The sequence below is a fragment of the Amphiura filiformis genome, chromosome 17, assembly GCF_039555335.1.
Source record: "Amphiura filiformis chromosome 17, Afil_fr2py, whole genome shotgun sequence".
In the NCBI taxonomy this organism is placed as follows: Eukaryota; Metazoa; Echinodermata; class Ophiuroidea; order Amphilepidida; family Amphiuridae; genus Amphiura; species Amphiura filiformis.
In genome coordinates, this window is record NC_092644.1 from 38,191,140 (window position 1) to 38,210,504 (window position 19,365).

General features: G+C 38.2%; 2 protein-coding genes across 2 annotated transcripts in view; one reads left to right on the forward strand and one right to left on the reverse strand.

Moving 5' to 3' along the window:
- Positions 1-3,605, reverse strand: part of LOC140137756 (transmembrane protein 214-A-like) — a 33,260-nt gene extending 29,655 nt beyond the window's left edge. The window contains 2 exon segments of the mRNA XM_072159521.1: positions 3,469-3,557; positions 3,559-3,605. Of these exon segments, the coding sequence (XP_072015622.1) occupies positions 3,469-3,557; positions 3,559-3,590 (121 nt within the window). The 5' untranslated portion in view covers positions 3,591-3,605.
- A 3,035-nt stretch (positions 3,606-6,640) lies between these two features.
- LOC140138426 (uncharacterized) lies at positions 6,641-19,142 on the forward strand. Its single transcript, XM_072160319.1, has 9 exons — positions 6,641-6,725; positions 10,917-10,979; positions 11,448-11,627; positions 12,685-12,777; positions 13,774-13,916; positions 15,475-15,592; positions 16,338-16,445; positions 16,712-16,747; positions 18,431-19,142. The coding sequence occupies exons 1-6, from the start codon at positions 6,723-6,725 to the stop codon at positions 15,521-15,523; spliced, it is 531 nt and encodes a 176-aa protein (XP_072016420.1). The 5' UTR covers positions 6,641-6,722; the 3' UTR covers positions 15,524-15,592; positions 16,338-16,445; positions 16,712-16,747; positions 18,431-19,142.
- Positions 19,143-19,365: the final 223 nt, after the last annotated feature.

Sequence of the window (19,365 nt, forward strand, 5' to 3'; positions counted from 1 at the left end):
CAAAGTTACATCTTTTCAAAGATCGACTTTCATCAAAAAGATTCTGCTAGCAAAATTCCCAAAACAGCATTATGGGGGTGTTTCTAGATCTTAGTCTCATGATGATAGCAGCTTTTTTAATGGAACTGCTATCAAAATCCATCTAAAATTCCATGTGTGAATGTCTCATCACCATAAAAAATCATATATAAAGGGTCAAGTGAAGTATAGAAAACATATTTATGTAGGTTTCCTTGACCGACCTGTTCTTGAAAAAAATTGAAATTTCTATGTAAATATGTATTGTGTTTGGTCCCCGGTCTAGGCGAATTTCGCTGACTTGCAAATGTGTAAAACTAATTAAGGTTTGCCTGGCATACCTAATTCATGCCCTGTCATTTCACAAATTTTCGGCTTTTTCATTTATTTTACACACTAATATTGACAAAATGGTCCACCAAATCACTCCAATTAGGTCTTCATTTTGCAAAAGTTCCTTTCTCAGACACCCCCTGCCTCGCGCCACGATGCCCGCTTTGCGTACATTCTTTACATTTACGATTAATTGTTTTTAAAGCACCCCGGGGGGAATCAGTCCTGAATCCGCCCTTGTCATACTCTCATGATCGAGAAATTATTATTTTAGCTATTCTCTTGGTCGGGCTCAGTCATAGACTTTAAGCATCATATTTCGAGGCGCGGAAAGACACCAAATTGGTGTCGTATCACCTTTGACATTCTTTTGTGGAGAGTGACATGGTCTTTCAATTCACGCCGAGTGTCCTTGACAGGCGTGACTATGCTTCAGTCAGTGGTCATGAAAGAATTCAAAAGATAACCTCTGCCCCAATAATCCCAAGCTATTGTCTGAAACTGCACCTCGGAAAATGTATGGTAAGAACTCAGTCCTCAAATGATAGTCATATAACGACCAAAAGATAAGTGACTGACTATCATTGAGGACTGAGTTCCGCAGTCTAGGTCGGGCTGACGTCACAAAGGGAAATAGCCTTGTAAAACCAGTGTGCGCATGTGCAGTTCCCCTTTCTCGAGCTTGTTGCTATAGGCGCGCTTGTACAAAGGGGACGAAGGGGACAATGTTCCCGGATGTCCGACCGAGTGAATACGGTAGTTTATATGTCTGTAATTTATGATAAAGACTGAAGTCTTGCTGGCAGGACTACTGCTCCCTGAACACCTAATAGTTGAATACAAATTTAACCTTGTTGAGAGAGTTTAATTTGATAAATTAGTAATTTTAACCTTTTAGTTTTATCTGTTTATAGCACGGCGGGTAGTCTAAAAGTCAGGATCGCCACCAGAACGGCTATAAAACATGGGTCACGGCCCAGTTTTAGTAACTACAAATTTCGAACGTTTGAGGACTCTGTTCTCAAGTTGTAGCAGGTCACACACGATACTGTTCAATTTCAATTGTAGTCATTATTTAATGTCGCCAAATATTGATATTGACAATAATTTTTGGAAGTTTTTGACCTATCCATATATTCATACATTGCTTACCTATGTTTTTATATCATATTTTGTGGTGAACAATCATTACAAATGTGTAATTTGTGATCATTTGTGCAGCACACATTTCTCCAGTCCGGCAGCTAAGTACAGACAGCGGTGATCGATGAAATGAATTGTGGGATACCTTACCTATTCACGGATAAACACATGGTGGCGTGTTTACTAAAATTCTCCTTCAGCCGTATGCGGTAAAGCGGGTTGGTGCGAGGTTTTGTTCTTAAATGATTTACTGCTTGAATTATTCATGAATGTGGACAATAGAATCATGAATATTCCTTGTCTATTTTCGCAGGAGTTTTCAATATTCACTGTTGAAGGGATATGGACGGGGTTTTCTCTATATTTCTTGTTATCTTTCTTTCTTTCTTTTTTTCAGCCTTTCTGTTTTTCCTACTAATAGTAGGCCTATCGTATTATTAGAATTGTGTAGAAATGCCACTTGTTCAATTCATGCCACCAATTTACACTTTAAACAATTACCACCTATTACTCCGGGCTATTATTGCGTAACTAGGGGTAGCTTGGTTTTAGGGTCATGTTTGTAAGCATCGGCCTAAATTTGACACATAATATTAATATATTTCATTCCTTTGCCATTTTTTGGACGGTAACGATATGAAGGAACAAACAGCGTGATTATTTTCTTTATATTTCGAAAAATGTAATTACCTTCGTAAACGAATTGAAGTTATATCCAACAGCAAGTGGCGAGGCGGGGGGGCTAAAGAGGAGAAGCTGCCCCCAATGAAAAGTCTTGCCCCCCCGCCCCCTTGTGGGATGGTTGCCGGCCCGATATTTCAGATTCTTACGCCTTTTAATATTTGTAGGCCTTTTGTTGTACTTTTTAGCTCAAACCATTTTCGTCAATGTTTGCTCCCCTAAATTGGTTTTGCCACCCACCCCACCCACCCTCCCTCACAACCCCTGTGAAAAAGTGGTGGCTATTTTGGCGTACACATTAAGCTGAAATCTGGCCCACACCCCGTACCAAAGTTCAAATAACATGGGCACCCCCGGCCCCAAGGCAAATAATCAAATCATGCACGATTCGCTGATTGTTATACATGACTGCACTTAAATATAAATGACATATAGCAGCAGCACGATTGCGGCGAGGTCAAACGAGATAATAGCTTCTCGTGCTCCGGGTGATGCGGCATGTTGGTACTGACGTGCATTTCTCCTTTTGATACGCATTTTATATGAAAAAATAGGACACGTCATACTACCCCAAATGCAAAATTAATGAGAACAGATGTACCGGGGGTAGCTTGAATAACTTTTGCAGCTGATGTTTCAATAAAATTAACATTCAAATACGTGGGCAAATTCCGATATGATAAAACTTTTATTCTTGTTACTTCGAGCGGGAGTCTAGCCCATTCATGAATAATCATACCATTGGGTTGGAAATTCATTATTATTCATGAGGTTTTAAATCACCCTTCATAATTTCCTATTCCGCACGTCAGGCCCTATCGCGGCGTCCTTCTATTTACCCACAATCCTTTTCGTTCACAACAATGGCGACTACCCACAGGTGAGCCCGTTTCGCTCGAAGCTTGTGGAAAAATTGTATTTTAGTATGATTTAGACTTCAAATCGGAATAAATGCAGGTAGGCATTTTAATCTGTACATAATTAAGAACCAATACACATGACATATAGATTGTTGAATTTAGACTTTTAGAGAAGCTATATATCATGTATATGCGTAGCAGATATTCCATTTTCGCAAATGGGCCAATTTGACTATTATACGTATAAAAGCACATTCATTACACCTGTTGGAACTCAGACACGGAGGTCTGAGTTCCAATTATTGGAACTGGTCACAGCCATGCAAAATTGCAATTCGCAACACGGTTTTTAATCACAGTCAGAACAGCTCACATATGGTCGACAAATATGGTGTTTCTGTGTGACGAAAATCGAATTGTTACAAATACTTACGTGCTATGTCGATTGTTGGGGCGGTTTCTGCTAGAACTTTCCTTGCAGCTTTCTTGTCAGCTGCAGTAGCATTCTTTTACGAGTGACAGTTTCCACTTGTTGTCGCTCATGTTGGTCGCCATTTTGGAAAGGATATCCCTGGTGTTTCTAGAAATTCTCACATGACACGTATCACTAAAATTGGGGAAATCCTGTAGTACAAATCATGATCCGCGGCACAGGATGTATAAAAGGCACAGTATAAAAGGCGAGTTACAGGATGGGCGAGTTAAGAGTTTAGTGACCAAGGGAAAAGCGATTTAGGGACCGTTTTTGACCCTCCTATTAGGGGAGGGGCTGAAAAAAATGACCACAAATTTTCCTGGAAAAATTGAGTTTATACGGTATGCTTTTCTATGGGGTTGACCCATAGGCCTAATTTTCATGTCAAAAAGGGGCCGGGGGGCGGAGGATTTTCATATATTTTCGCACAAAAATTTTGCATCCCCCACACGTCCCTTGAATCCTCTCCTTGTATATAATTTCATGTCCCCCCCCAATATTAAGGTCAAAATTCATGCCCCCCCAAGTCAATGAAAAATTTCTTCCCCCAGGAAAATCCTCTGTTTCCTTTACCCCGGCGTAAATAATGATCCCCCCCCCCCCCTTAAAATTGATGCACAAATTTAAAATGACCAAATGATCAGGGGCTGTGCAATAATTATGAGCCCCTGGGGGTAAAATTTCCAAATGAAAAATTGCTTGCCCCTCTCTCAGCCTCCCAAAAATCGCCTGCCCCCTCTCGCGGCTTGCCAAAATATTTTTGACCCTCCCCCCCTGCACATTGTATGAGTATCACCACAAGTTGTGTTTAGACCTCATTTTTGTACTTCACACAATTTTGCAGGGCATTTTAGGGGCTGTGCATAATTATGAGCCTCGGGGGGTAAAATTTCGCCAAAAATCGCTTGCCCCCCCCGGCCTGCCAAAAATCGCTTGCCCCCCCCCTTCTCGGCCCGCCAAAAATCTTTGCCCCCCCTTTGCACATGTCAAATTTTTGGGATCCCAATTTGCAAACCTTAAATGGTCTATATACATACATGTTGCGAGCGCAGCGAGCAGGAAAATTTGCATATTTAAGCGTTTCTGTATGGGTTTCCTAAGCCTTTTAGAGCGTTTTATTTAAAAGCGCGCCCAAGAATGTGTCCCCACTCTCGGCTTGCCAAAAATTGCTTGCCCCCCCTTTCGGCTCGCCAAAAATGCTTGCCCCCCCCCCCCCAGTTTTACCCTCCCCCAGGGCTCATAATTATTGCACAGCCCCTTATCCTTTGGGGCCTTTATTATGTAGGTCTATGCTGAACTTGATTTTCACCATTACATGTTCAGTATTGTAACAGGAAAACCGGGAGGGGATTATGAGAATATTAAGAGGGCAGTATACCATGATTACGGACGGGCCGGACCCGTGCTGGGGTCGACAACATGAAAAAGAACGGCCTAAATAGTAAGCAGACGAAACACAAGATGTAGAATGTTCACAGTTCTCATATTATTATTTCTTTCCATCAATGGATTCCATCAACAGCAATAGCTGTCTACACAAAGTCGGAGTCAATGCCGTAAGTTAATACAATATTTTCGGTGTGGATTTACGTGCTGTACTAGCTTGTACTGAGGGATAGAAATGACAAGGCATTTATACATAAGCTTACAAAGAGCAAATGCCTACCTGTTATTTAGGCCTAAAGTTTAACGCAACCTAGCAAGATACAGAAAGGGAGTCTTTAAAAGAGAAAGTGTTATTTTTAACACCAAATTACGAGCACCAGGCCAGCCGACCTCAAGCATTAAATACCTATTCGAAAACACGCATTAAATATCACGCTGCTTATGCCTAGGCTTCTTCATGCCTTAGACATGCGTGCATACAGTATTGAAATAATGATAATTTGGCAAAAGACTCCATTTGCGTTCATGCGGGTTGTTTATTATTTTAGATGTTCAAATGTTGACACAGGAAGATTTTGATTTATAATAATGAGGGGATGTTATTTAGCTTAAAAGTACATGGCTCGGTTCTATGACAGAGATATGGTTCACTACAATGGCTGAGGTTAAAGCTTAACCGATGCACGCACACTGCATAGGCCAAACAGTCTATGCTAAGCTTAAACCAAATATTAAAAACCCTGGTTAACCTTTGCTTCATCCGGCAGTATCAGTCATCTTAAATGTGCATTGACACCTTGGAGCAAAGAAGCTCTCATAAATGGGTCGCACGGCTGAAGATACCAGATATTATACAGCAAAGACTCAACCTTTTGCACAGCCATTGTAGTAACCACATCTCCATCAGGAACCTGCAGGAGGCCTATCAGCCTCCATATCATCAGCGAGCCGGCTTACAAAACATACCAAGTTACATGTCCAGATTTGATTTAGTCATTAATTAGGCCTAAAATTTAGTACCAAATACCGGATTTGGCATGGGCCACTGCCGGCATGGCAGTGGCTTTTCTAACCCTTTTACATCTCACCTGCAGATCTTCTGTCTGTTGAAATAGAAATCAACTGTAAATCTAAATAATTGAGCTAAATAAAACTATGTCTCTCACGAATCAAGTCTGCTGTCGGAATGACGCTACTTGTTTTAAAAAGCGACGCCAAAAGTCTGTCTCATTGCTCATGCGCAACTCCTCAGAATTAGCTGATTGGTTTAGCGCGGCAACTTCTAGCCAGGTTGACTCCGCCCACAATAATATAGAGGGCGTATGATCGTGCCAGGGCAGCGCGGACATCATTGTAGTTGATTATGCTGAAATTTAAGGCCTACTTGTATTAATTATCTGATCATGTTGAATTTTAAGGTCTACATTTATATTAAAGAATTATTTAGTTAACCAGTGGCGTGTTTCACTAAGATGTACGTAAGTAGGGTTCCTACGTGCAGTATTTGGCGTTACTTACGAACGGTCTTTTACGACTGTTCGTAGCCACGTACTGTACGTAAAACTGTTTCACTTAACTCTACGTGGCTGCGACTCTACGCAAATTCCGATTGGTTTTAAAAAGTATCATTAGAGAAACGGCGAACGAGGATGGGGTGACGGGCGCTCTCTGTGTGTCGTCTGCAGTCTGTGTCGGTGTTAATTGATTGAAAGCCGTGTGTGTTAAAGATTGGTGTTTTCAGTGATCATACCGATGCAATCTACAGCTACATCTACATCTACCATGTCTACAGGAGTACCGATCCGGTGCTCGTAGACAAGCCGGTAATGGTAAGCCGGTATCTATTTTACTTTCTAGTTGTTTCACAGCAAGAGTCAAGACTAACACGATGAACATGTCATGCATAACATGTATGGGAAATGTACTTCCAAGTTCCATCATCATCATCATGTCCATGCCCATGGACATGATCATGATGATGGATGTACTGACTGATCCGTTGAATGTACGGATCCGGGTACCGTTTACAGTTGACGCGCATATGCATCACTGCAATTACTGAGTAATGATCGGACAAAATGTCATCCGGTACACATGATCATGATGATGTACAATACACATGATGTACATGCATTACTACATGTCATGCATGTACTATTCATGCTACTTGTCAATGTCATGGCATGCCATGGTAATGTAGTCAAACTCATGGTAGTAGTGTTTCACGATTAAAAAAAAAAATAGCCCCACTCTGACTGTTCCCTGCAGGCCAGTACAAAATTTAATGACAAGTTGATTAGTTCCCGTCTCCCTCCCGACGACTTCCCGGCCCCCCTACCCCGGTGAAATTGTTCCAGCCAAACTAAAAAAAAAGTTTTGTAAACTCATCGTTTGACGCACCGCATATCATGCACTTGTCTTGGTTCATGTTATTTTTATAGGGCCAATAAGCTCCTTCAAACATTAATAAAAGAAGTCGTGCCGATTCCTTATGTTAAATAGAACCATGGGTATATAGCTTTGTTCGAAAATTTCTAACCTTTGTATGAACAACCGACGACGCCGATAGCTTGTGTACAGTAACTACCATGGGGGTCCATGTCGTCGTGCATAAAAGATAGATTTTTTCGATTAACCTGGGTAGCTTTAAGGCCCAAAAGTTGGGGGTTGCATGTTTTCACATGTTTTTCACTCAGAGCTTGCAGAAAATCTAAATACATGAGCTAGGTGAAAATTAAATCACGGGGAGAAAAAAATATTTTGCAGTGTAGTCAGGGGTAAGACTAGAGTAAGGTCCAAAAGTAGAGGGTCAGTGTTCACCCCCGAGCTTGCACATTCCTAATATATGGAGGGTGAAAAATTAATATCTTTTTAATTTAGGGGTCATTCACCTCCGATGGGGGTTAACACTACCCCAACTTGCCCAAGGGTAGCGCTAAGTTGCTTTTTGGGGTCCCGGACCCACCAAAATAGAGTTCGGGGCCCCTGTTTTTTAATTTTCTGCAAGTTCAGGGGTCCCTGCAGACCCCCCAGTTTTTCAATCTAGCGCTATTGCAGACATACTATTTATGCTGCATTTGTGCAACTCGGACTCACCAAATTCTACTCCGGACCCCCTACTTTTTAATTTTCTGCAAGTTCAGGGGTCCCTGCGGACACTGGAGTGTTTAGTTCTTGCGCTTCCCCTGACTACCCCTGACCTAAACCATGACATTGAATTTTGGCTTTTGCATGATAAAATTGTACGGTAATCAATAAATCATCATGATTGGACTTGAAATTTAAGCTCCAGCAATGCGATGTTGACATCATGAGGTGATGCTTGCCAATTTTTACTGCCTGCGCTTGCTCGGTGGCGCAACTTGAAGTTGCATGCTTGTACGAAATATTATATACGGTACGGTATACCGGGTATTTTAAAAGCCCTCCTAATAGTGTAAATAAGCTTAAAATTTATGTTCATCAGTCATGTCCGTGTCCGCAAAAAAAAACAGACATTGAAAACATTAATTTACAGTGCACGGTACCCGGTAATGCGATGGGATTCTCTCCAGAAAGCTAAATATGTTATGTCATCATAAAGCTGAAGGAAAACAAATTTGCAACCTGCAAGTTGGTATACAGGGTGCTACAATATCAAATTGGGTTGAAAAATTATATTTTGGTTGAAAGGTATAATTTTGTTTCTCTCTTATTTACTACCGGTACCATAAAAACCTGTTCTGCTAAAACCTCTTTACTAGGCTATTAGATGTGCTAATAACATTGTAAAAAAAAAAAAAAAAAGCAAACTTATAATGATGAGTTATGTTGCCTTTAGAACTGAGATACAGGGTGTTCAAAAGTCGTACATATTTTTTATGATTTTTTTGACATATCAGTCAAAACTTTTTTACTCCATGTCCTACACAAAATCCAATCTCAAATCTGAATTCCTCATCAAATTTCCTGCAAAAAATGTTAACATTAACATAAGTAGGCCAACTAGTACTACATGTACTATGACATTCAGAACATTTAGAGCATAAATACATGACAAGTTACGTATAGGTAAAGCAGGGGAAGCCTAGAACCCATGACATAGATTGCAGCACACTTGCAACAAATCAATTAGCCTAGCTTGGAGTAAACAAGTCGCATAGTAAACTAGACATCAATACCAAAACAATGCTAGTATGGTACGGTACATAATCCATCTCAATACCTTGATGGGTTACACCCTGGACCAAAACAAGTATATTTAAGGTCATGTTTTTTATACTGGGTACCAATTGCGTGACATGTGCATTTTTCAAGCAAATCACATGCTTTTACAGGTTTGGTGCTATAACTCAATAGGTTTACATGAGAACCCTATAAAAGTATATATATTCTGAGAGCATATACTCAAGCGATTTCAAAAATTATACAATGGGAGTCATTATACAGGGTGACTCATATAATATACAGGGTGTAACAAAAAAAATTAGGACAAAAATATTAATTCAGTTATGGGGGTCACCCCTAAACATACATTGATAATGTAAAGTTTTGACACATGTTTAATACATCTAACTCAATTGCCCACCCAGTCATATGGAACTTTTACCAGTCAAGTATTTTGATTGCGTAGATACAGGGTGGTCAAAAATGTGTCGATAATTTACATGAAAAATCATGGTCAAATTAACAGTTCTTTGATTTTGAATATTACTAAGTAAAGATGGGCAGAAAATCATTGGGATGAAGCTTTATGCATATTCAGATTCACAGCAACTGTATACTTTTCATATTAAACAAGAAATCTCACTTACAGGGTGGCCCAAACAACACATGTTGTATTGTTACCGTATAGTTAGAATGCAGAATTTCAAACTTAAATAAAAATTGTGTGAGCCACTTATTAAAAAAAAAGCTGAAATGTGTAACACTAACAAGGTTGTAAATTGAACATTGGCTACTTAAAGATAAAGTTAATACCTAAAATAAACATAAACGCCATTTTTACACTTCCATAGTATCTGTATGCTGCGGTGCAGCGGTGGTTTAATTAATTTATTTAATGATTCCATTAATTAATTTGATTTGATATATAAATACTTCCAAAATATTATTTACAGGTACTCATTGAACAATTTGATGTTTTAGTGTGCCACTTTAGGCTAATCCTAATATACTGTTCATTGTAAAATCAAACATCCAAACATCATCCTGCTCATCTCTCCTGCTTCCCCACCTCCTGCTCCGCCACCCGTGCCTAATTCCACTTAACGAGCTTTACTAATTAGTCAAAGTGAATTGTTTTAGTTTTTTCCTCTGATTCTTTTAGCCTGCTAAATTGCTTAAAAAATAAGACCAAAACCAGGTCTCTGTGATGTAGGACTATAATGTTCATTGTAAAATCAAACATCCAAACATCATCCTGCTCGTCTCTCCTGCTCCGCCACCACCTGCTCCGCCACCACAACCACCCCTGCCTAATTCCACTTAACGAGCTTTACTAATTAGTCAAAGTGAATTGTTTTAGTTTTTTCCTCTGATTCTTTTAGCCTGCTAAATTGCTTAAAAAATAAGACCAAAACCAGGTCCCTGTGATGTAGGACTAGAAAAATATCAACATCTTAAGTGCGAAATTTTTTCTTGCATGTCACAAAACCACCATATTTGGGGTCCCAACATAAAAAACATGACCTTAAAGCACTGTAGGTTACTTTAAGTCCCGGCTTTAGAAAGTATGTTTTCTAAACAACATTCCAATATGTAGACTTCTCCGTAGTCCATTTGCCATTGTGCATACTCAGAATTAACTTAGCATTTAAAACTCCGATTGTGTGCACAATTGATAGATTTTCCTGATCTATTCAGTCACCGTACGCCCTCAAAATGCGACTATGGCATATTCTATCCAATGTGCGACAAAGTACAAATAAAGCACAATGACCAGAAAAGTACATTTAAAGCATACTGAAAAAAAGCACATTTAAAGTAATGTACCCGGTACTTTAATAACTGTTTTAAATTATTATTTATACATTATACAGGAGTGCTTTTCTAGTGCTCAGCAACCATCAGAGTGGACATGGCCGGCCTCAATGAATATCTTTGTAAGTAATTTAAAATAATTAAGTTATTTTGTACTGAGATTAACAGTGATCTCATTCTATACTCTATAGTTGTTGACACTGTTGATGTAAATAAATGCATGACGAGATAGTGATTGATTCAGCAAAATAGGTATATACAATATAATTCCAATTTGTTGAAAAATCAACAATCAGGATTTATTGACAAACAATATTATTAAAATTATTAAAGCATTTAGTCATATTTTCCTAAAGGGCATTTTTGATCCACAGCCTCACCCCCAGTCCCCACCCACTTTTCCTGCCACAAATCTTTGCAACCCCCTTTGCACATGCCATATTTTGGGATTACAATTTACCCCTGCCCAATTTTGTACCTATTTCAGTACAAGTGCATTTTTTGTACAATTTCTCCTATTTCATACACAAGATAATGATCTAGTTGTCTAGTTAAAATTATTTGGTCTTTTCCTCCTTTATTCCCAAAAGTACAAGAATGGAACACAACAACCGGTGCCTCTATTGGAGGTTCAGCAGCCCATGTCAGTCATGTCACAAGTAACAGCAACATCAGTTCAACAGCCGCTGCAGCCCATCTCTCAAGTAACAGCAACATCAGTACATGTTGATCAAGAAAATGAAAAAGATGGAGTGTCTAAGTTGCAAAAGGTTAGTTTTATATATAAATGGCATTTTTCAATTATAGATTAATAAACGCGTATCACTTGTAGGGAGTGAAATTGTACAATTTCTTGAGCAACAAGAGATACACATTTATCAACCTATTTAATACAAAACTAAAAAATCCTGTGATATTTGCAATTTTTATAACAAAATTGTCACTAAAAATGTGTGAAAATGCAAACAATTATAAATGCATCCACCCACAAGAAAAATGAACACGTCCGAAAGCAATGTGTGTACTGCGCCCGTGCAGTTATACAATATTTATTCATGGCTAGTAATTTACTAATGCTTGCTCTAATTGGTTCTCACTAGCAAGTGGTGTATGAAGTATAGGTTAATACATGCGTTTCACTTGTTGGGAGTGAAATTGCACAAAATAATGCACGCATGCTGAGATGTTGATGCATCAAATGCACCAGCCCCAAAAGGGGGAGTGCATTAAACACATCAAAATGAGTGATATAAAACAAATATTAACTGTCTTAAATTTGTGTAAATTTGTGTAATGGTCGAAATATAACCACGAGGTTAAAGATGTATTGTTCCATTCCACTTGCCGTTCCGGCTTGTGTATTGGAACAATCCATCTTTCACCTCGTGATTATATTTCGACCATCACACTCATAGACAGTTAATATAATTATGTATACTATACGATAGGCCTGTCTGTCATGGTAGCGGATACTTCCTACCATTCATTTTGAAATGAACAAAACTTTTTAACATGGCATTTGGCTAAGGGTCTCTTTCTCTTAGGTTCTGATTCTTTCTTTATTCTACCGATCATATAATGAGCCATGTATGTTTGTCAATTTTGACGAAATTTGGTTATTATGACTATTGGGAGTGCCACATGAAAATGTCTGGCGCAAATGTCATGTTAAGATCATTGTGGCCCAAAACATATAAATTAGCTACATTTTAATGGGGCTTCAACTTCATCAATGCTGTTGTTTTCTTCAGTTTCTTCAACTCCTCCCCCCCCGCAGAGGTGATATAGTGTACTACATCATTGTAATCTTGTTTTCATTTTGTTTAGGTGACCCAACATGGACGGAAACGGAAGGCAAAAAAACCGAATAAGCCCTCAGGAGAAGCAACTAAAGCAAGTGATAAAGACTCAGAGAATAAGGTAAATTAAAAAGGACAGTTACAAAGTTTAAAAACTAGCACAATCTTACTATAAATAGGGAATGTTGTATCTATGTATGTATGTATCTATGTATCTATCTATGTATGCACATAAAGGCTCTGTCAGTTTCGATCCAAATGTCACCAAATTCATACGGAGATCGAGGAATATACGGAGACGGTAATGCGACAATTTGGTTGAAAACGGTCAAGAATTGGCCTCAAAATCAGTGGAAATGTGGTCCGTTGCTATACTAGGTAAACAAAAAAAGGAGTCAGTTACTAAGCTAGCCCTGCGCATCGCACGGGCGTATCTAATGCCAAGCCGCTCGCATAGCGCAGCGATACCATGGTAACGCAGCACTACGCCATGGCACGCGTAAACGCACGAGAGACATGTAATGAATGATATTAACGACCGTAGCGTAATAAATACTGGGATTGTGATGACTATTTATGACTGTTTTGCCTTCTAAAATATTGTTTTTATGTCTTTTAATCCTACTAATCTTGTACATTTATATCTTTGTTTTATTGCTGTAAAGCGCTTTGTGATCGCTTGATGTATTGCGCTATATAAAAATAAAATATTATTATTATTATTATTATTATTTACCTTTGTTTGGCCAATCCATTTTAGCTATACACTACAGGATTCTCATGAGAGTAGTGCTGCTACTCTCGAGTACCTACATCGGCGACCAGGCCCTTGTGGCCCAGGAGGCCAGCTACAACTCGCAAATAACTCTTGGCGTAGGTACTTTGAAGGAGATACCCTTTGAAGATACTCCGAGTAGTAGCCGCAAGTACCATTGTAGGAGAGGAATCTTGTAGTGTAGTGATTAGATAATTGGAGTCACTAAGGTGATGAACATAAATACAGTTCATAAATTTGCAAGAAAAGAAGAAGAGAGGTATTGATGAAAATCATGTTATTTTGTAACATTAATTTCTTTTATCTTAATTCATTCTTGCATTTTCTTGTTATTATTCACAGAAGATCAGAAAGCGAGCACCCAACTGGAAAGAGATTGAAATCACAACTTTAGCATCATTTGTGCAAGAACATAAGGCCCTCCTGTTTGGGTCTAAGAAAGGCAATGGTCGTGTGGAAACTGTAAAACGGGAATATTGGGAAAGGTTTGTATTTTTTTAAGTGATAAAATGAAAAGACACATGTAGGACAGTGGAGGGGGGCAAAATTGACCAATTCAGCATCGATTCTCGCCCTCCAAGCGCTGAAAGTCAAAATTTTAGTGCGATTTGCATAATCAATTAAAAGAACATTTTAAGGTGGCTGTGTACTCTCAGATATGCATGTAGTAAAAGTGCAATAACTTTGTAATTATTTCGCTCATTAATATATAAAAGTATACATTTTTATGAAGGCAAGACATCAATAAATCTTAATATAAATACAGATTTGGGGTAAAAACAACAATTATGAAGAAAATCACAAAAAGTGAGTTTTTGGCAATATTTGTTAGGTACATCATAACAAAAAACACTCTTTCCAAAATATTTTATTTTGTTTTAGCTCAATCTTGAGGCTCCATTCCAAAAACGTTTTTTTTATTTTTTGATATTGGCCTTATTTTTTGAGATATTGACCATATAAGGCATCAAATTGAACTTTTAAAATTCACAAACGCCTATTTGCACAAAATGATGCCTAAAATCATAAATAGACCAAAATATAAAAAAATGAGAAAACCGTTTCTTGAGTCGATCATGCTTTTTACGATGATCATATTTGCTTACCTATAGATGCTGTATTTATTGAGTTATCGTGTACCTAAATCGTCATTTTACCGAGAAAATGAACATTGAAATAATGGCCGTTGAAGTTTAAAGTGGTCACATTATGCACTTTCATCGAATCTTACAGGAGAATGCGGCAGTTTTCGTTTTTTCTACCTTATATAACGTGAACATCGGGTAAATCCACAGCCCCTTGAGAAGTTTGAGCGAAATCCATTCATAACTTGATATTTAAATCGGGGAAAGAACTTGAAAAAACCCACATTTTATCAGCTAAAACGGAGCCATTTGACCGCTAGGTTTTTGTGAAATCAGTGCTTCCGCAGTGCTTCCATAAGATGCGCCCGCGCATGTAGATAAGCGTTGCGTGTGCGTAGCGTATTTGTGCGTTAACAAATTGCGCGACATTAGAACGCGAGGCGCTGGTGATGCGCTTGTGCGATGTACCCAGCTGGTACAACAAAGATTTTCTTTCCTTTTCAATTTCAAATACGAGTGGAATAGTGAAATAAAATCCTTAAAATATTGCAGTTGGAGTTTACAAATCTGGATTTTCATTCCTTGTATTTATAAAAAACATAACAAAGTACAAACTTATCAAAAAAACTCAATTTTGCGAAAGAAACCATGTCTAGAGTACACAGCCGCGTTAAGACAGTATTCAATTACTATAGTAACCAAAATTAACTAGCGGTAGGCCTTATTTGTCCAAATTACAAGAATGGGTGGGGGGGGGTTATGGTATTCTCGGTTGGGGTAGGGGCGCCAATTTTTTTTCTTGCCCCGGGCGCTCCCAACCATAGTTACGCCACTGATGTAGGATTTTACTTGCAATAAAAAATGTGCTGGATGTATATTTTGTATGAATTCAGAATTGAAATGCGTAATAATTTATTCATAACTTATGAGAATTTTGCATTGTTTGTCTTACTCCTAGAGCGGCAAAAGCCATACGTGTGGCGGGTGGGGAAGCGAGGACTGGTTGAACGTGAGGCATAAATGGCGTGACCTCAACACGCAGGCCAATAATCTCAATACCGAGATAAGACTGACAGGTATGTATGACTATGTATTAATGATCAATCATTGTTTACATTTGTGAAATTTGAGTTAATATTTCCATATGGCCATGGTTTTTTTTGAAAAAAATTAAATGATTTAGGGATTCAAACATTTTTCACCGTTGTTCATCACCGATTAACATTTACCTGCTACCGCCAACATAAGAGAGTTTATGTTCACGCATACGTTCCAGCACTCATGTGTAACAAGTATGCGTGACCTTGTGTTCAGCAGTATACGCTAAGTATACTGGACTGTGGATTCATCACGGATTAACAATGCTTGACTCCTGTACAAAGGTATAGGAAGAGTTGTTGAAAATTATATAAAAAATGAAGATGAATAATTACACTCTTCACATTGAGCTTGTTTTAAAGCATAGTTCTTAATAAGCTAACAAACTGGCAAGGGGAAGGATGTGAGGACACAGCACCATGAAAGTCTATGGAAAAGTTCCTGAAAATTTGATGACATACACTTTTTTCCCTTGAGTTGAGTTGAAAACTGAAATCCACGATGGTCTCAATGTGTTTCCTGGCCATAAAAACTAGGGACAGACACCAAAATAACAGCCACAGGGTGTGTATAAAATCACTTCAATCCCTTTGAGGGGGCACACAAATGTTGTTTCTGATGTCAAATACCACTAGAAACTGTTAAAAAAAACCTTTTTAGCAATTTTGTTTGGGTCAAACTGTATATTTACCAGTATGCCTACTATTTTATTTCATTTCAAAGGTGGAGGTCCAGTCCCAGAATCGAAACCTTACCTCATGGATGTGCTTCAGGCACAAGCCAGAGAAGTTAGGGATGGTTTTGCCACAATCCGCTGAAACATTTGCACAGGTAAAACAACTATCAAAATAAAGTAGCAAGCACTGTGCATTTTACAGTGTACATGCTCTGAAATAATCTGCAAGATTTTTTGGTTTAACATTACTTTTATTTCTGAAGTCACAAACATATTCTATGCATAATACATGAAGTTCAAAAAATTGTTGCTCATGCACTATTAAGGAAGTAAAGTTACTGCACTAATTTTATTGAATTTTGTTATAAATGTTAATGGGAAAATATCACATTAACTTTTCTTTTCTTTACTTCAATTGCAGTCTGCGGTTGTTAATGTTGTCAGTGATTCATCACAGGTAAATATCAAAGTTGTGAATAGAAAATAGAAGTATATTGTTTTGAGACCCAACTGTGTATCTATCGCATGATATAAAATAGATACCATTACATTAAGTGAAACAATGAGATGGAATGCCCCCAGGGGGTCACTCATCACTTGATCTGCTACGCATCCGCGTCCAAGAAAAGCGTAGAAAAGGGCATGTTTTCACAACACAGCGTCGTTGACGTTTTTTTTTTGAAAAAGGTGTATTTTTTCAGAAAGCATCACCATTTAGGAGTCAAATTTAGCCAAACCTTTTGACGCTTAGGTCTTTAACAGCTGAACCCTTCGACGTTTAGGGTTAGGGATTTTTGGGTGAGTAAATTGATTTTAAAAAATGACCACTTTATAGCTCATTCTCCACTGATAACTGATTTTCTGCGCGGAACCAATGTCATTCAAAAATAGCTGGCCAGAGCGCACCATTAATATAAGAAAACCATACAATTTGTTACATATGTACAGCTGTACAGTTCATGGTGTGTTTTAAGTGGGTCGAAGACATATGCGATTGTAATGCCCATGGCCATTCTTTGCAATGTGTATTCTGCTATAGTACATAGACAACTCATTATGAGCCTACAGTGTACAGTAGGAAACCTGTAAGCAAATGGATGAAATGGGATATTTATCACCAGGATTTAATATAGACCTACTGAACAGTTTAAAATGGCTATGATCAAGTATTGAAAGAATAAGGAGAAAGCCCAAAGCCTTGTATAAAGCTAGACCTTATCCCCACATTACCCTGTCCTGTAATTTGATACCAAGAGCGCACACCCTAGACATTCCACAAATAACATTCGCAACCAGGATCAGCGCTCCCGAGTTTCAGTACAGGTTACCAGGAGACAAATTAGCAGTGAGTTCTATGTCCAGGGGAATTTCAAGCTAACTCAATTTTTCCACGAGAGCGTACTAGGCACCGCCACACAGTGTCACCGACCCTATATCTTCATGGCAGGAATCGCCATGGTAGGTTGAATCCACAGCCACGATTAGCCATTTGGTTCAAACCTTTAAAGCTCTTTAAAACTAATAATTAGTCGAGGGACATAACTAAGGCTACTCACAATAGCCTGGTAATCGATCTTGGTTGTGCGTGAATAAGCTTGTATCCCATTTAGGTCAATGGTCACCGACTTTTATACTGCCTACAGTGAGTGCAGCTGTACTACACGCTGTAGTCCAATAAGTCCATACAGGACCAACGCAATATAAAATTGTCAGATTTTGAGTTCAAAGCGCACGGCCAATTTTCAAAGCGCATTCTAGCGACTATCATATCTGTTCAACACGTATTTTCAAGTGTATGAGACCACATCTGGTTTCTTGAGAAAAATTCATTTTCTGGGAGATATTCATCAATTTCTAACCCAGTATTCAAGATTTTCGTCTGATATCAAAATCGTGCATAGCAATTCACGTGTATCGATCCCGTGTATTCATTTTAGTGTCTCTGCTCCACCAAATAATTATTAGCCAGGCGGTGTCGGTGTGCGCCAGGGTTCGAACCCGCAACCTCTCGCACCATGGTAGAACGCCTTATCGATTGAGCTAACTTAACAATCCCACAGCATTGTTATAAATCAATTACATTTTCAAAGATTATTGTATTATTAGTTTTTCAAATTTCTACATTTTTCTCTCTATGCAGGAATCTATGTCGCAGGAGAGGGAATTCGAAGTAAGGAATGAAGACAAGCAGCCTATGCGGGAGCCTATGCGGGAGCCTATGGTTGGTTTTCAAGGTTCCATTTTACAAGTTGAGAGAAAAAAAGTAGAGGTTATGATTCAAATCCGAGACATCTTGAGCAAATTGGTGAACAAATAAGTAATCGTGGGACAAATTGTCTGACATTGGTTTTCAAATGAATTTTATCAATTGAATATTTTTATATTTATTTTACAGCTTTAACAATACTCGAATAATTAACGAGTAAATTTCTATAATATCGACTGTTCAGTGCCAGTAGTGGGCAAGTTAAATATAGCTGCCATGTGAAAATTTGGCAATTTACAAACAGTTTATTGTACTCATCTACACATGGCAGCTATTGTACTTACACACTTCTAGCACTGAGCAGTCGATATGACATTTAATTAAAAGTTTTATAATTATTGTACATTGTGTTATAAATGAATTTTATCAATTTGTTTAAGTACATTTATTTATAAGTATTTCTGAACACTCCTAAAATGATGTAATCGGATTCAAATTGCAATTCACCATTACGGACAATATATTTATTTACAGTTTCAACAAGCAAATGAATTTTATCAATTTGTCAATATATTTATTTACAGTTTCAACAAGCAAATGAATTTTATCAATTTGTCAATATATTTATTTACAGTTTCAACAAGCATCCTTTGTATATATTTATATTGATACCACTGGCACTGAGCAGTCGATATGACATTTAATTAAGCTTTATAATTATTGTACATTGTGTTATAAATGAATTTTATCAATTAAATATATGCTTCAAGAAGCATCCTTTGTGCCAGTAGTGGGTAAGTTAAATAGCTGCCCTATGAAAATTTGGCAATTTACACACAGTATATTGTACTCATCTACACATGGTTTGC